General features: G+C 34.0%; 2 protein-coding genes and 1 long non-coding RNA gene across 3 annotated transcripts; 2 read left to right on the top strand and 1 right to left on the bottom strand.

The window, feature by feature from the left end:
* The first annotated feature begins 1,015 nt into the window (after positions 1-1,015).
* Positions 1,016-1,957, top strand: LOC100854831 (uncharacterized). The gene is made up of 2 exons (XR_786916.3): positions 1,016-1,196; positions 1,410-1,957. It is a non-coding gene; the product is annotated as an uncharacterized LOC100854831 (long non-coding RNA).
* Positions 1,958-4,651: 2,694 nt separating this feature from the next.
* LOC104880749 (F-box protein CPR1) lies at positions 4,652-6,165 on the top strand. The gene has a single exon (XM_010658415.3). It carries the CDS (start codon positions 4,753-4,755, stop codon positions 5,875-5,877), a length of 1,125 nt encoding a protein of 374 aa, XP_010656717.1. The 5' UTR covers positions 4,652-4,752; the 3' UTR covers positions 5,878-6,165.
* Positions 6,166-12,390: 6,225 nt separating this feature from the next.
* On the bottom strand, positions 12,391-15,678 carry LOC100267207 (serine carboxypeptidase-like 13). Its single transcript, XM_002265118.5, has 14 exons — positions 15,500-15,678; positions 15,264-15,409; positions 15,006-15,082; positions 14,589-14,711; positions 14,409-14,511; positions 14,280-14,317; positions 14,052-14,153; positions 13,879-13,959; positions 13,671-13,796; positions 13,505-13,576; positions 13,271-13,395; positions 13,054-13,167; positions 12,893-12,947; positions 12,391-12,782 (listed from the first exon to the last, which is right to left on the bottom strand). The coding sequence occupies exons 1-14, from the start codon at positions 15,631-15,633 to the stop codon at positions 12,699-12,701; spliced, it is 1,380 nt and encodes a 459-aa protein (XP_002265154.3). The 5' UTR covers positions 15,634-15,678; the 3' UTR covers positions 12,391-12,698.
* Positions 15,679-17,816: the final 2,138 nt, after the last annotated feature.

Here is a 17,816-nt window from a genome sequence, read left to right as displayed (position 1 = left end):
TAAAAGCCATAATGATTTTATTTTTTAATATAATTAATGTGAGAAAAAAAATTGGTGATATCTTTTAATGTAAGAGTTCATGAACTCTAAATATTTTAAAACTTTTGAAATTAAATTTAATTTTAAATAAGAAAGAAATTATTTTTCATTTTGTTTTAAATTACAATGTTAAACATGTTTTTCAATTATTTTTTCACTTAGGTGTTTGTTTTTTTTTTTTTTTTTTGTTGAATAGAAAAATCAAAATATTTTAGAATTTTTTATTCAATTAAAAGTAACTTATTAATATAGATTAATCTTATTAAAAACAAACACCACCTTACCTTTTTTTTTTTCCATTAATTAATCTCATATTCTTGTTTTAGATTAAAGCAAATACATATATTCCATATGAATATTATTTTATGATCTTAAAAGGAGAAAATAGATGGTGAAATCAAAATGTTATGTCATATTACTATTTATGATATTTTCTTTGACTTGTAAAAGATGTTTTAAGAGCTCTATCATATTATTTATTTATTTAAAATTTATATAAAAAATAATCATAAAAATACAATAGCAAAAGAAATAATAACAATAATAATATGTTATAAATTTCTTGTTTGACTAAGCATTGAAAATATGAATATATATATATATATATATATTTAAAAATTTATGTACTTTGCCACCCTTGATTTGAAAAAATCAAATAAAATTATAATTATTTATTTAAAATCAAATTTATCGTTATAAATTTTAAAAACAATACAAATCATTTCATCCAAACAAGTTTTTTTTTTTTTTTTTTTTAAAAAAAAAACTATTAAATTTTTTTTTTTACCAAACACTCTAGTTTTTAAAAAATGATAAAAAGTTGCCTTTTAAATAATTTTTAAAAAAAAATTAAAAACATCGCCAAACCCTTATATTCTCAAATAATTTTTAATGTAGTTTTTTTAAAAAAAATAAACGAGTGAAGGAAAATAGATAGTGTGACGAGGTGAATGGAGAAACAATTTTTTTAATTTTTGAATTGTGCAGTTTCCACAGAAAAGGCGCGAGGATCAATCGAGAGGGAGAGGGAGAGGGAGAGGGAGAGGGAGAAGGAGAGAAAGAGAGAGATCGACGACTTCAAAAGAGAGTTGCAGAAACGAGCTCCGAACTGCAATTCGTCAACTCAGCGACCGTTGCCTCTACTCTGCTGCCAAATGGTAACCGGTTACTTTCAAACCCTAACTCCTTTACTAAATCCATTTCTCTGTTCTCGGTTGCCCATTAACGGAAAAGAGAAACCATTTTTGTTAATCCTAAGCTGAGAAACGTTCTTATACGAGTCTTAATAGAAAGTTTAATTTTGAGGTTTGTTTGTGTTCGACCAAAAGGGGCGAAGCTGATTTTGGCTTTGATTTGATTACTGTTTTCAGGGCAGCGGAGCAGTTGGTGGGGATCGAGCAGGATCCGGCCTAATTCACACCGTCGCACACGAGATTCCAGCTAGGTAGTTCCAGCATTCGCCGGAGATTTCGCACTAATGAGATTGCTTCCACACCAACCGCCGGCGTATCTTCCGTATCTACACCAGTGCTGGAGGAGGACGAAGCCATAGATGGTGATTTCTACCTTTTAGCGAAGCCGTACTTTGATTTCCGGGAGTACCGTAGGGCTGCTCATGTGCTTCGTGATCAGACTGGAAAGAAAGCCGTGTTCTTACGATGTTATGCTCTTTATCTGGTTCGCCTCACGCTTATTTGGTCATCTTTTTTGCTTCGAATTGGTCGTTCATTTACCGTTTCATGGTTTTGAACTTTGATTATGTTGTGCGTGTGGACGCTTTCTACCCTGGCAAGGGGTAGGCATGGAGAAGGGGGAAGTTCCAGGTTTAATTCCATGTCATAGCAAAAAGAAAAAGGGAAAAAATATTACCTACTGAAAAATAAAAATAAATAAAAAAAAACCTAGTTTTTAATCATCAGGAATTATTTCTCCAGGATGTTGTTTGTAGATTATGAAAGTTAAATTGGTATGCTGACAGTTTGAGTTTGGTTGGCAGATTGGAGTGTCTGACACCTCAAATGTGCATTGGATGAGCCAATTATTGAGTTTGAATTATGGTGATTTCAAGAATGTAAGTTTAAGACTTGAAAAGATCCAAAAGGACTTTTTGTGGGGGTAGGAGATCTTAAGGAAAAACACTATCAGTCAATTGGTCTACAATTTGCAAACCCAAGAGAAAAATGAGGGTCTCTGCTTTAGAAATTTATCTGTTTTAAACTTTGCTCTTCTGGACAAGTGAGTTTGGAGATTTGTCTTAGAAAGAGAACCTCTATGGAAGCGGGTTATTATTGGCAAGTTTGGGAAAGAAAGGGGATGTTGGTGCTCTAATGTGCCAAGGGAAGGCTTTGGTGTAGGATTGTGGAAGACAAGAATGTACAAATGGGAAGCTTTTAAAAGTAGAGTTCACTTTATCGTATAGGACGAAAGGAGTGTAAAGTTTTGGTTTGATAGGTGGTGTGGTGACTCCCCTTTAAGAGCCTTCTTCCCCTTCTTATATGTCATTGCTAGTTTAAAAGACTTATGGGATCAGGCCGGGGAGAGGGGTCTTTGGAGCCCATATTTTTAAGGCAATTTCATGTTTAGAAATCAGAGATGGTAGAGGCCTTTTTGAGGACTCTTCAAAAGCATATAGTGAGATGGGGCATAGAGGATATTATGCCATGAAACAAGTGAGTGTCCTAAAAAATGACAAGTGTCACTAGTGTTTTTTTCTTTCAACCCTACAATCGGCAAAATCGGCATCCGAAAAACCAATGAATTCAAAGTTATCACTCTTAAGATACCATAAGTTTATGTCCATTATCCTTTTCAAATATTTGAGGATTCTTTTTACGACACTTAAGTGAGATTCTTTAGGATAAAATTAAAATCTAGCACACAAGCATACACTATATATAATAGGGTCTACTAGTGGTCAAATATAGCAAAGAACCTATCAAGCCTCTATACATAGTAGAGTTAATGGATTTACCTTTCTCACCCTTATCAAGCTTGATGGATGAACTTATTGGAGTCTTCATTGTTTTGGCTTCTTCCATGTTGAACCTTTTGAGAAGATCTCTTATATACTTTGATGAAGGTTCCTTCCTTTAGTTGCTTGATTTGAAGTTTAAGGAAGAAGTTGAATTCTCCCATCATGCTCATTTCAAACTTGCTTTGCATACACTTAAAAAATTCTTCACAAAGAGAGATATTAGTAGCACCAAAAATGATGTCATCAACATATATTTGAACTAATAGCATATCATTTTCTTTGGTTTTTATGAAAAGAGTTGTGTCAATTTTTCCAATTTTAAAACCTTTTTTCAAAAGAAATTTACTCAATCTTTCATACCATACTCTAGGTGCTTGTTTCAAATCATAAAGTGTGTTTTTAAGTTTAAAAACATGGTTAGGAAAGTTGAAACTTTGAAAGTTGGGTGGTTGTTCAACATAAACTTCTTCATTTATAAAACCATTAAAAAAATCATTTTTCACATCCATTTGATATCAAACAAAGTCTTTGAAACATGTAAAGGCAAGTAGCATCCTAATGGCTTTCAACCTAGCTACAGGGGCAAAAGTTTCTTCATAATTTTTCCCTTCTTCCAACCTAGCATCCTAATGGCTCATGCCTAAGGGCATATCTGTTGAAGTAGATTCTTTTGTTTGATCGATCAAAATCCCTTCTCAAATCTTATAAGCTTCTTCCAAAGTATACAATTAAATTTTATTATTGAATGAAAACGCACATGAAAAATAAGAGTCCATATTTGTATTTTTAAAAGTTTTTTCTGAAATTTAAAATTTTAAGGAAATGAAAATTTTTTTACTTTCCTAAATTTTAAAAATGTTCTTTAAAATATGTAAGATATTTACCTACTTTTTGTACAAAAACTTCTATTTTAAAAATAAAAAGTGTAATTGTATCCAAACAATCACAAAATATTTATTTTCAATAATCTTAATCATATTTAAAGGGTTACTATATACCGGCTATAATTAGTATCTTTATTAAAATTGTGAATATTAATATCTCAAAATTTAACATTGAAATAATGAGATTCATAAATTTTTACACAGATTTATAATTTTTTTTAATATAATATATTATGATCTTATTCGTGATCTATTTATAAGAAACCAAAAGTCCTTTCTTAAGTTTAATAAAAGTTTTTATACATGTTTGATTAATTTTATTCCTTATAGATTAAAAAAAGAGCATACTTTTTTTATGAAAATTTTATTTTTACTTATATATATTAAGTTCTTTCATGTTTAATAATTTTTTTATAGTAACATTATTGTTTAAAAGTTGTTTCTTTTGATTTTAAGAGTCAGTTTTATTATATAATTTAAAAACAGTTTTCTATTTTTGAAAAATTTTAATACGGTTTGAACATTATTTTCTAAAAATAATTTTTAAAAATAGAAATGAAATAAAAAAAAATTTTTAAAGAATAACTCAGGAAAATATGGTTATTGTTTGATCATAGTTTGTGAAATTTGTTTTTAAAAATAAGTTTTAAAAAAGTCGACCAAACGCCCCGAGAGTATTCGGGTTTTGGGATAGCTCACATGCCTGTCACGTGTGTAATTTATTTGCTAGTAAAAGGCAAGAAATAAAACGACCGGGGTCTCACTTGTACCGTCTGTCTACATTCACGTAATACTGCAATTGGCATCATCTCCAGCCACCCAAGCAAACCCATATACGCCGTCATAGTGGCGGCGATGGCGACGACGGCGACGGTGGCCGCCAGGGCCGCTCTCCCCCACGATCTCATCATCAACATCCTTACAAGATTGCCAGCCAAAGCCCTCTGCAAATTTAGGTGCGTGTCCAAACAGTGGCTCAATCTCATCTCCGATCCCTATTTCGTCAGCCTCCACCATACTAGATCCCGATCAAACCCTAATCTCCTCTTGGTTCGATCCTCACCCCACGATGCCACCGATGCTTCCAATGAGAATTTAACTCTCCATATCACTTGTAGCCAAATGAACTCATACTCAGATCACGAATTCGCTGTAACCATCAAAGAATCAACAGTTCACATGTTGCCGTCGAGGTGGGACTTGGTGTTTTTCGCGGGAGAAAATGCGTTTTACGTGTGTAATCCAAGTATCCAAGAGTTTTTTAAATTGCCCCATTGCAGTACTTGTACTTCTGGTGAGGTGAATGCTGGATTGGGGTTCAATAGTGCGACAAAGGAGTATGTTCTTGTGCATTTGTTCGATAGGAGCATGGATACTTATGAGTATGACATTGGTATCGAGGTGCTTAGATTGTCGGAATGCCGCCTTGGTGGTAGTGATTCAGGTAGTTGGAAGGTGGTTGAAGGGAAGAATTGCCCATGTCAGATAAGGGGGTGGGGGGTTTTTGTTGGAAATTCATTTTATTGGATGATCTGGGATGAGTTTGAGCAACCTGGTGAGGAGGCAATAGTGTGTTTTGATTTGGATAGGGAGGAATTTGGAGTTGTGGCGGCACCTAAGGGTTGTTTTGATACCGAGGAGGTTTGGTTCTTGGTGGAGCTGAGGGGTTTCTTGTGTTTGGTTGATAGCACAACAAGGCCTTTCACAATTGATATATGGATGATGAAGGATTGTGAGAAAGTGGGGGAGTGGGTGAGAGAGTATAGCATTGATTTGAGTGGGTTTAGTATTAAAATTGTGAAGTCCATTGTGCCTTTGGATTACCGGGACGGAGAAATATTGATGGATTCAAATCGAGAGAGTCTAGAGGCTTATAATGTGGAAAACAAAAGCTTCAGAAGAATGAGCAATCGCATTGAAGGGAACTGGACATGGTTGCGACTCTACACTGATAGTTTCTTCTCTTTAGGAAGTACGTAGACATGGCCGTCCATTTTTTTTCTTTTGCTTTTTTTGTCTTTTTCGTTTTTAGAGTTTCAATACTATTTTGAGTTTAGGGATTTTGCATTTATAGACAATAAGAATTTATATTTTATTTGTTAAGGTAAAGCTTGGTTGGCATTTTATTTTTGCTCTCAGAAGAAAATTTATTTCTGAAATGCTAGCCAGTTGATGCATTAAGTTTTTAAGTTAATGCATAAGAGATGTTATATGTTCAAACAATTCGTTTTTACTTTTTTTTTTTTTATTATTATTATTATTAATATTTGGTGTTATTATCAAAGCTTTTGGTTAAATTAAGACTGAGGTTTAATTTTGAAAGCAATATTGGGTTTGAAATTATTTCCGTACTCTATTTTTTATTTTCAAGTTCTTTACTCTTATGTTTATTATTATTTCTGCAAAATGCTGTGATATTCGGGGACATTTTCTCCAAGGTGCTTCTGAATATTTGAGTAGATTCTCTCTTACTACCCTTCTTCACTTGGATTAAAACACCATGCTGAATTTAAATGAGAACGACTACGTTTTCATATCACCTGGTTTAACAACCAGCTTGTTTGATGAGGTAACTAGTTAAATTGTGACTTTTTTTTCTATTGGGAATTGACTTCCTTTGTGACAAATAAATTAAGCAGATCCTGTTGATTTCTTGTGATGATACTTTTCTGCAATGATGTCTAAGATTGGATCATTATGTTTTGTTCCATGTATGGCTCTAAAGCTTAACATTCAAGGTTCCCTCATATGGGCTAGGCTATTGTTCCAACTGATTAATTAGTTTCTATCCTGTGTTGGAAAACAGAAATTTATATATTTATTTATTGATGTTGATAGGTACTTTTTTCTTCCTTTGTTGGAATTGAAAATGGAAACTCTCACATCTACACTACCCCTTGCCACTTGAGTAAAATCAAGTGAAATCTCAAGGGCAGTTTGAAAAGGAAAATTTATGTCCTTTAGATGGAAATTGCTCTTAGTAAAATCTGTTTAGAACGGTCCTGTTATATTTTATCAGCTGTGGTCTCCTCATTACACATTTCACTATCAAGACAATAAAGATTTAATTTTTAAAATGTTTGAGGTCATAAAAAAGGAAAAATTCAATAGAAGGTTCTTTGTCATAGGAGGTCAATTATGTGGATGGTTAGCTATTGGAGCTCAAGAAGAGTGTGGAATGAATTGAGAGGTGAGAGAAGGTTGTAAAGTATGGCAAAAGGCCCTGGAGAATGAGCTTGAGATGGAAGTGGGGAAAACACTTGAAAAGTGACCTATTGAACCTTTAATAGGGGTTTGATTAGTAGCTAACTGTTTGAAGGTTTAAAGCTAATGTTGAGATCTACTCTTAGCTAAGCTCGCAAGACAGGCATCTTGCCAAGGGTTGGCTTAGAGCTATTAATTGCCTGTGTAGCCTCACCAAGCTACAAGGAGGGAATCACATATGTAGGCTTTGGGCTGATGAAAGTCTTTGGATAGTGGTAAGAAGGGAGCTGGTAAACTAGGCATATGGGGATGGTGGGAGGTGCACAGTGTTATTGTGATGGTTGCTGGCACTGTTGGCATGCTCGATCTATAGCAGTGAACCTGCCTTAATGAGCCTCTGACTCCTTGAACTTGCGTCCTCTAGGAGGTCTGGGGTCATAAAATAGGTTTCTCAACAAGGCAGACATGATCCCTATTGAAGGTGGAAGTTGGTGAAAGAGTATCCTTCCCTCCCAAGATCTCTTTGAGGTCCAGAGGTAGGCATAAGTGAACCCAAGGTAGAAACATTTACTCATAAAGGGGGTGCTTCACCTTGGTTCATCATGTGAAGTTATATAATTTGCATCAGCCCCCCTGCAGTGGAGTAGAGAGGCAAATTCACTGTGCTTGCCGTTATGGTCATCTAAGGGACTTCATCATCTGCTCAACAAGTGACAGTTAAAGAGTTACGGTGCTACCATGCCTTGGTGTGGTAGAAGATCTGGAGCCCATGGCTGCAGGGCCATATAGAGATAAGGTAGACTATGGGACAAGAACAATGATGATTTGGCTCTTGTTGATGGCTCATCTGCCTATAGGCTCACATGTCACAGATAGACATATGACTGTGAAGGCATTATGAAATTGCATACCAACAAAAAGTCACATTGCATTAGGATTGAACAGGAAGTCTTTCTGTCCATATTTACATTTTTATTTTTGTTCCAAGCTCTATAGAAATTTTGTGATAGGACTTAGGCCAGCAATTCTCCAAGGTGCTGCTGATTATTAAGTGCATTTTCTTATGCAGGACATAGCCGAACCTTGAATATTGTTGTCTATAATCCTCTAATGGTTTTTGTGGACTATAGTTTTATGGTTTTGAAAACGGAGATAGTTATTGGGATTTAAGGCAAGGTTATAAAGGTAAATAGTTGTCTAAATTCCAGAAAGTAGGTTTGATGAGGATGATCTCCAAGATATATATTAAGAAAGGGAATTAGTATTAGTCGCAATTAAATTAGGATTAATATTTGTTGAAGTCAAATTAAGAGTAGCTAATTTTAAGTTATAGGAGAATTAGAATTAAAGTCAAAATAGGTTATTAGAATCTTAATAGACTTTGGATTTCTTAAGGAAGCCTATGAATAAGGTTAATTGATGTAAACCAAAGTTGATTAATAATTAATAATATTATATTTTCTTACATACTTTGTAATTTTCAATGGTGAAACTCCATTGATTTTCTTCTAGGTGGGACTTCAAAAAGGTCTCTATGTGACTCTAAGGTTTCGATCCCTTCTCTTTTTCTTCTTTCTTTATTTTTTATTTTGCTGCCATAAACTTTGTCCCTTATTCCAGTCTTCAAACCCTAAAAAATAAAAACTTAGCTCACCTATTTAATTGTAGCCAACCATCCTAGGGTTGTCACAAGTAGAAAGAAAATCCCTTGTAAACTTGATTTTCCTCCTTTTTGTCAATATGCACTGCATCGTTCTCTTGTATGACTACTCTGTTTGAACGTCCTTCTGTTTTACTAATTAACAAAACTAGTACTTGGTTTGCATTTCAAAATGGGAACTATTAGCCTGAGTTTGGAAATATTATCACAATTGTCAGGAAAATGACATCCTCCAATTGCATGGATTCAGAATCTTGTTTAATGAGGTAAGAAGTGTAAGTTTGAATCTAAAAATGCATCTTCTTAATAGAAAAAAACCAACTGTATTATTTTCACAAAATGATGCAAAAGATTGGTTGCTTAGATTTTCTGTCATGAGAGTTGGGCCAAGGCTTAATAGCTTCAGGGCCGCCTAATTTATGGCAGGTCATTATCTTCCATTCTGTGGTAAAATGGAAATTTTCTGTTTTGGGAGGTGAATGAAGGCTTTCTAGAGTGTCTCTTCAAGTTTATCTATGCTCTGAATCAAAATGAGCTATGTGCCCTCTCATCCTGATTTTTTTTCCTACAAAATTTCTCCCCCTTTTTTTCTCTTTTTCTTTTTTGTAGTTAAGGTAATTACCGTATCCAAAAGAAGATATGTACAGGTTTCTTCTAGCCTTAAAAATAGTATATAATGTGTGTCATGAAATTAATTATTGGACTATTGGAAAGGCTACAATGCACTTCCAAATATATCCTTATTTTTGGCATAAATTTTTCAAAAGATGCAGCTTAAAATTCTATTGAAGATTTGAAAATTGCCTTTGTGCTTTAGAGTATGTTGCATTTCTTGATGCCCTCTAAAAATGTGATATCAAATATCATAAGGGAGGGATTGATTCTATAAGATGGTCTGGGTTTTTGCAGTTTCTCTCTGTTAAGTAAGTAAATTTATTCCTCCAAAAAAAAAAGCAAGTCTTATCTTTCTAAAACACCACATGTTGTGCCTCACTAAAGGATGCAGTGTGGATTTTTAGATTAAGAGCCCGTTTGGCAGTGATTTTAGGAAGTGTTTCTAACATTTTTAACACTTAAAAATTTATATCATTCAAATGTTAGAAAGACTAGAAACATTTTCTAGAATTATTACCAAACGCACTCTAATACTCTTTTGGAACATTCTAATTTTGTGAGGTTGCAGAATATAAGATCCATTCATGATGTGGCAACACTTACATGCATCTTCAGAACATATAAAACTTTTCTGCGATTACTAATGTTTTTTAAGCTGATTTTATATCTGAAATTCTCAAGTATCATACTAAATTATGAGTTCAGTTAGGCTTCGTTATTTGTGAACCATAGACAGAACAAAATCGAAATTCAAATCAGCTTGGGTACCAGAAGAAGGAAAGGCATGGTTTGTGAATTCAGAGCTCTCTTTATCTTGGAGATCTCATTTTTTAAAGGGTTTAATTTCAATCACCTCCCCTCAGGATTTGGTTAAATACACCTAATCCCCATAGATTTGAAATTTCATCAAAATACCTCATTTATTTTGAGCGAGAAGAGAGGTGAGTGAAAATAACAAATGAAAAGGATAATGGAGGTGTATTTCATATCAATGGGGGGTTAGGTGTATTTAGTCAAAACCTAAAACCTCAGGGAGCTAAATGAAATTAACCCTTTCTTAAAAGATTAGTGGAGATGATTTGTTAGAATGATAGGAGATTGGCCTGACAGTTTCAGTTATAGTTGCAGCTCTTATAATGTTTACAGAAGTCAAAGACATTTTAGATGGTCTAAAATATGAATCAATAGCAGAACTTCAATAACATAATGGTTTATATTGATCAAAGAACTCATGCTTTATCTGCTGGCTTAAGGAGAAAATTGAACCTAGCATTTGGATCTGCTTTGGAGATCTTATGGCTGCGTATTATTGTCTCTTTGCATAGTAGTTGATAGATTGAAGAAGTTTATTTCCTTTGTGAATAGTCTGAGATTTCTCTGGATTACATTATCCTTTCCTAAACTTGACAATAAGAGGTTCATCTTTCAATCCTAGCCATTGATTCCCATCTTCATAAAACACACCCACATTCCCACAAACAAGCTTACAGAAACTACAAACACTAGAGCAGCACACGATTGGATAATCTTTCTCAATCCTCTTTCTTAAACCAGTTGCTTACTGTGTTGATGCCTGGATGGCCTATCAACACACCAATAGTTGCATATCTCCGCCCAGTGATCTGACTGATGTCTCCAAACCACACCATTGATTGCACACAAGTTGTTGCAGTATGGAATGCAATGTTCATGTCAGAAGACAATCTTATGACCTTGTCTTTAGGGTCCACTGGCAAGAATCTGATCGGGAGACCATTCGAGTCTTGGAGGCTTTCTTGTATCACATAGAAAGGGCATCTTGGCTGTGAATCATGACTGCTAGGCCGCCACCATTTATGCGGGTGACTGGGAAAATATAGTATTTTGAAGCTGATGACCTTCTGCATCAGTTACTGGGAGGGCTTGGAGAGTGTCAAAGAAGAAGAGAGGAGCAAGAAAAATAGAGCTGAAAACTGAAAAGGGACCTTCATGGCTTAGCTATTTTCAACTTAAGAGAGTAAATGGCCTGGGTGCACTTATATAGTCAAGGGGAAACACTAGGTAGGTGTTGGGTTTGGATGGTTTGGCTGAATTTGTTAGGTCTAGAAATATTATATTGTATGCACTATGCTAGTAGAGATGTATTAGACTATCTAAAAGTCTTCAAAACCAGTAATGAAATTGGTCTAAAACATAATCATGTGACAGGTGTGATGGCTCTAATAGGTCCAGATGTTTAGATATTATAACATGCTTCTTTGTTTCTTTGTTTCTTTGTTTTCTCTGTTCTGTTCGAAGAGTGATATAGCAGTAGTAATAAACAACATGAACCTGGTTAAAATTTTCAATTTATACTGTGATATGATCTCTGTGTTATGAATGCTGACCTACCAAGTGTTGCATGGAACAATATAGGAGAGAATAATGGTGTTTGCTTCTTTGACATGGTTTCAAGCTCATTGATTAAGTTATGGTTTTAATTCATTTTTCTTGATTTAAGAGACTAAGAAGAATGATTGTTAGCATATTCTCAATCAACCATGCTTTCCGGGCTGTGATTAGCAAACATGTAACACAAACAAAACATTGCTTTCAAGAATGGGAGAGATTTGGGCTTTTATGTGTGTCCTAATGTATATGTTGTTACCTGTGCACTGTGCTTTAGTTGATCCAAACTTGTGTTTATAATATTATGGCCAGATGTTAGCCATTTATATTGCTTAGATATCCATTTGAGTTGATCGTTTTATCATTTCTATGGGTAACATCACTTTATAGATGGGAACCATGGCCTTTGCTTGATCATAATGGGCATTTGCTATCAAGAAATGAGATGTGACTTTGTTTGAAGAAGTTGAAAAGAAGACATAAGCCCTTACTAATTATATGTAGCCTTTAGAATAAAGATCTGTCTTCAACATACCAATGATGTTCTATGAATATTAGGTCCACATCATCTGATGTCCTAAATAGCACCAGGAGTCAGTAGAATGACTGGTCTTCTTCCCAAGGGAGAAAAGATGAAAAAGGAAAAATAAAAAAGCCACACAGAAAACTGATTATCATTAAGAGTTTATCAACCTTCCACTTGTGTTAGGGTCCCAAGGACATTGGAATAAGCTCTATACTAAACCAACTCCAAATTTTGTAAATAAAAGAGACAGAATCCAACAGTAGAGATTTGGACTGCATAAGGAAATGAAAAAAAAAACAGAGCAGAGCAGGAGCTTAGTGGTAGTAATAGTGATGTATGAAGCTATCACTGATTAGTCCAGTGCAGTTACTAAAACAACTTGTCATCGTCCAGGGTTGCATTTCATGCTATGCAGCAGCTGATAGGTAATTAGAGAGGGTAATGAGCGAGCCACCTTTCTATCATCTCATAACACTGTCTAGTTTTGTAAGTTGCAGGTATGTGACCTGCTCCCTATACAAGGCGCCAAACACAATGTTTCCTTTTGTTAGTACTTACTACTTTCTTTGTTTAGAATAAACCAAGTACCTACTCAGGATTCAAGAGGAGTGTCTAATTGTTACCTTCACTGTTGCATACGTTAAACTGAAATCTCCGTAGGTATACCTCTTCGTATATCTACATTTTAAAAAGGAAAATGAGAAAATGTTAAAAAAAACTTTAAATTTTACTAAATGAAAGGAATTGTTTGCAAGAGATTGGAAATGAAGCTTTTGAAACTCACCCTGCAACTTGGGCATCAACCATCCAACCTCGCCAGGTATCGGCTAGAGTCATATTGAGAGACCTAATCCATTCTTGGGTACCAATATTCGGAATCGACATATCATGATCACCGCTGTTGGTGGTGGCGGCGGCAAACAACCAGCGATGTTAGTTGGAAAACATTCACACTCACATTCATACACTCAACAAAATCTCACAAGGCTGCGACATCTTACCTATATATCAAAGCTCGTAAACTACTTGTATGACTGAAATTTCTATGATATGCAAGAGTTGTTGTAACATCCTCGGTGTACCCTGTTAAGCTTGAATTGCAAGGCTGCCAATTTCCTTTTGTTCCCTAATCACAAGCCAGAACCACCATCAATACTAGTTAGTGACATTGCTCTTTTCTGGTTTCCTTTTTCTACTAGAATGTGAACTCTTCACTCCATATAAGATCCACGTACATTTCTAACATTAAGAGCGGCCCGGACAGATTCATCATTTGCCCAGATGCTTATGGGTACGCTTGAATACAACTGAGAAGCAAACAAAATTCAATACTAACATGCCCTTGTAAATTATCTGGATTATGAGAATTTTAGAGGGAGAGAGAGGGGGATTGATTATTACGTCACATGAACGATAATTGGCCTCTTCCAAAGATGATCTTCGATTCCCTTGTCTCTCGCTTGGCTTTACGGTGAAAGGATAACAGTAAGGATGCAGAACTTGTGCTACATTTATATAGCGCAGCAACTGGTGAAAATTCAAAGCTTTAACAACGCATATGAGGATCAAGGTACGTAAGTCACAATTGTCCCAAGTATATTCTTTATACCTCATCGATGGCTTCAATATCCAATGCACACGCTTCACTGCTTACATTCACATAATTTCCTTCGCAATTTGTCTTCGCAGACTGTAAATAGAATGACCAAAGATTAGGAGGAACAAGAGACGAAGTGCAGGATAGTCAAATTAAGATTAATTATAGGTTGGTTTGGTAATCACATTATAGAGTTCATGTGATATAAGTGATAGCCCGTGAGCAAACGGGATCTTTGAATTATCATCAATAAATGAATCCGTAACAGGGCTTCCAAGCACGTAACCCTGAAAATTGACAGTTCAAAAAGATATCAAACCAACAGCAGATGATGATGATAAGGAGACAAATAGTAAAATCACAAAGGAGATGATAAGGTTCCAAAGCTCGAGGTGTATGGTTAGGAAAAGCACCTTGATGTTCATGCCTGGGCTGAGTCCAAGTATGTTACCTGCAACTCCACAATGGCTGAAATTAGAGCTTAAATTCCATGGAAAAGGCATATAATTCGTAAATCTCTCTCATGAACATGAGTTACCCACCCTCAATTATCTCGTTAACGATCATAGGAACAGGTATGCCCGAATATGAAACACCAGCAATGTAGAGTTCATTCCCCAGAAAATCAGGGTGTTGCACCAGCCACTGTAATTATATATATATATATAAAACCTTCAATTTTTAACTCCACTTGAATATGAAGAATGTTAATTTCCACATACCTTTCTTAAAAACTCGTATGTCTGAGCAGCATTTTCAGCGTCATCAACATAGTAGCCTTGCGAGGTATTTGAATAAGAGAAGCCGGTGCCAACTGGCGCATCTATGTATATCATGTTTAGGCCCTGAATAGGAATTAGAGTCAAACACGTTTTCACTGTTCTTTTTAAAAAAATGTAAACATCCGTGCCCATTGAACCCGATTTTTATTTAAAGCCATTTTAGTAAAAGTGTTTTTTTAGAATTTTTTTTTCTTTTGGGAATGACCTATTAAATATTTTTCCGATAAACAAATTTTGATAGATGTTTTCTAAAATATCTATTTTTTTTTTTTTTCAAAAATGCTTTTTATATTAAAAATGGGCAATGAATCAGTCATTACTTGAAAGATACTCTTACACTGTGTGAAGAAGTTGTACCTGGGTCCAAGCATCTGCGCTCAAATTAAGTGAAGGTACGCCGCCATCATAGTATTGATAGTTTAGATATATTGGACCTGTACAAAAACTAAAACATGTCATCGACCTCATTTTGGACCTGTACAAAAATACCTATAGCTTTCAATTCAGAAGTTATTATATTAAGAACCTTTTTGAGTTTGATCTAAATCTCATACTTTTGGGAAGTGGAAAAAATATTGGAAATAGGAAGGCATGAAAAGAAAGAGAAAGTGGTACCATTTTCGTAGAACAAGGAACTGAGGGAAGAACAACCAGGACCACCAGCAATGTAAAGCATGAGAGGGTCTTGTGAGGGAGAGCTCTGAGACTCCACAAAATAATAGAACAGCTGCACTTCCTCCGATTCACCTACGCCCACATATCTACACCCCCGCAACTCCCACTACCCTTTTTAAGTTTTAACACTAATAATAAAAACAATGACTCAAATGCAACTGGAAAACTGAACTTACCCAGTCTCAAGAGTGAAAGGGAGAGTCCCAGAAAAACCAGGCAGAGAGGTGACGATGGTTTGCGAAGTTACAGCTTTGCTTGCGAAAAGCAAAATTGTGAGAAATAGATGACGCCCCATCCACATTGACTCCATTGCTGCTGTAACAAACTCAACTCCCGTCCTCCTCTAAATCCTACCACAACTCCACACCAGGTATTTATTGTTCATTATGGAGATGGAGATGGCGTCTCCTATTCGGTACAACAAACTTTTTGGTCTCCGATGCGATGGTCTACGTAAAGTCATATCCTATTGGGGGCTACCCATCAAACGTGACAAATTGTGTTTAATTTTCATTAAAAAAAGAATTTTGTACTTATTCGTTTTGATTATTATACAATATCTCTTGATTATTTTATTAGATTGATTTAGATAGTTAGATTTATAAGATAATCTTAAAATATTTACTAGAAAAAATGAGTAATAAATTTAAAATCATGATTGTTAAATGTATTGTTATAAGATATAGGCAAATAAGAAAAAATAAATAAAATTGGGATTAAGGATACCATAAGTATTTTAACTTAATACAAACCCCTTTGAGTTGAGTCCTTGAGTCTTATAAAATCATTGCAGTTGCATCCCCCATTCAAAGGTCAAACCAAAGGCAAAAAGACAGAAGCCAATTCGGAGAACAAGGTGGGAGGTTTGAAGTTCTGTTGACAACCCAAATTCAACCCTGCCGTCACGATCATTCTCAAACTCATACTCAAACTCAAGCCTCGACGTCGCGCCACATCTTTTTTCAACTCCATATAAATAAATAAATATTGTCTCCTTTTTCATTCGTGTCGTTGGAATATTCTTTTTATACAAAACTCACCCCTTTGCAATATAAATAAAATGACTCCTTTAGTCTAAATTAATATTCAATATTTACCAACTTACATCCCCTTATCCCTTCTTATGTTATAAAATTGCCCTTTCCCAATTTTTTTTTAAAATGAAAAGTAAACAAATTCCTCTTATAATTAAAATAATATTTATTGTCTTGACTAAACTAATTCTAGATATCAATTGATGAATGTTTGAATATTTTTCAATTTTACTTATTTAAAATTAAATATGTATTACTAATCTGAAAATATGGGCTCCTGGTAAAAATTTTCTATTCAAACTATCCCTATAAGTTAAACTGTTCTATCCGAAAACCTTTATAAAAATGATTAATTTTTTTGTATAAAATAAGCAATATGTCTTTCCCATTTCTGTTATTTACATTTTTCCATCGAAATGATCATTATTATGTCTTGGTTTTTTGAACTCTTCTTCAAAAATATCCTCCATAAAAATAAAAATAAAATTCTTTTATAAAAAAGACCAAAACTCAAACCTTTTTTAAAAAAACCATTATAAAAATACAATGTTTTCAGAATCAAACCGATTATCTAACAAAAAAAGTTACTAGTTTATGATTCACGGTTCACAGTTTACTGGTCGGACTGGCGGTTAAACCGGTGACGTCATAAATATAAAATTTATATTTTATTAAAATTAAGAATAATTTTAAGATATATATATATATATATATAATATTAAAATTATAGCATTTCATTTTTTTGTATTTAATATGTCTATTAATTGATAAACATAAATATAAATGTATTAATATATCAAATTTATTAAAGTAGAATATCTATAATATTTACATGTGAGAAGAAAATTATAACATTTAATTTTATCTACATATCTATGCATTTTATTATTTTAAAAATATTATATTAATTAATTTACATTATTTTCATATTTATTGTTAATAATTATCATAAAAAATTGCAAAGAGCATTAATATAAAATATTGTTACCTATATTTGATAAAGGAATTGTGTAGCCTGATGGTTGTTTCTTTCTTTTCTAAACCTTAGATCTGAGGTTCAAAGCCTCTACTAGCTCAAAAGTTGAACCAGTCCGATCCGGTTTTTAAATCATTGTAAAAACACTAGTTCTCTTTTAAATAAAACTAATTAATATATTAAATAGAAACAATTTTATATAGAATCTTTCTACTATTTATACTATATTTAATAAGATGCCTTTTTGTTGAAATATGTCTTTTTTAAACTAAAGGTGTCTTTAATTGTTGAAATGGATTTTGTTGATTAGTTTTTTATTCTCCCACTACAATGGTTATTGTATTCTTCTAATTGGCTTGTTGTGTCTCTCATTTTTTGTGCAAAAGAAGATCCACTTGTAGGGATCAAGTAGTGGCGATTTTCAATGTCCAAATCCTCACTCTCTCTATTCCAACTTTAGCAATGGTGAGAACTCACACCTTA

This window comes from Vitis vinifera, chromosome 11, assembly GCF_030704535.1.
Source record: "Vitis vinifera cultivar Pinot Noir 40024 chromosome 11, ASM3070453v1".
Classification (NCBI taxonomy): Eukaryota; Viridiplantae; Streptophyta; class Magnoliopsida; order Vitales; family Vitaceae; genus Vitis; species Vitis vinifera.
The sequence above is the reverse complement of the archived record's forward strand: the minus strand, read 5'-3'. Positions and strand labels throughout refer to the sequence as shown.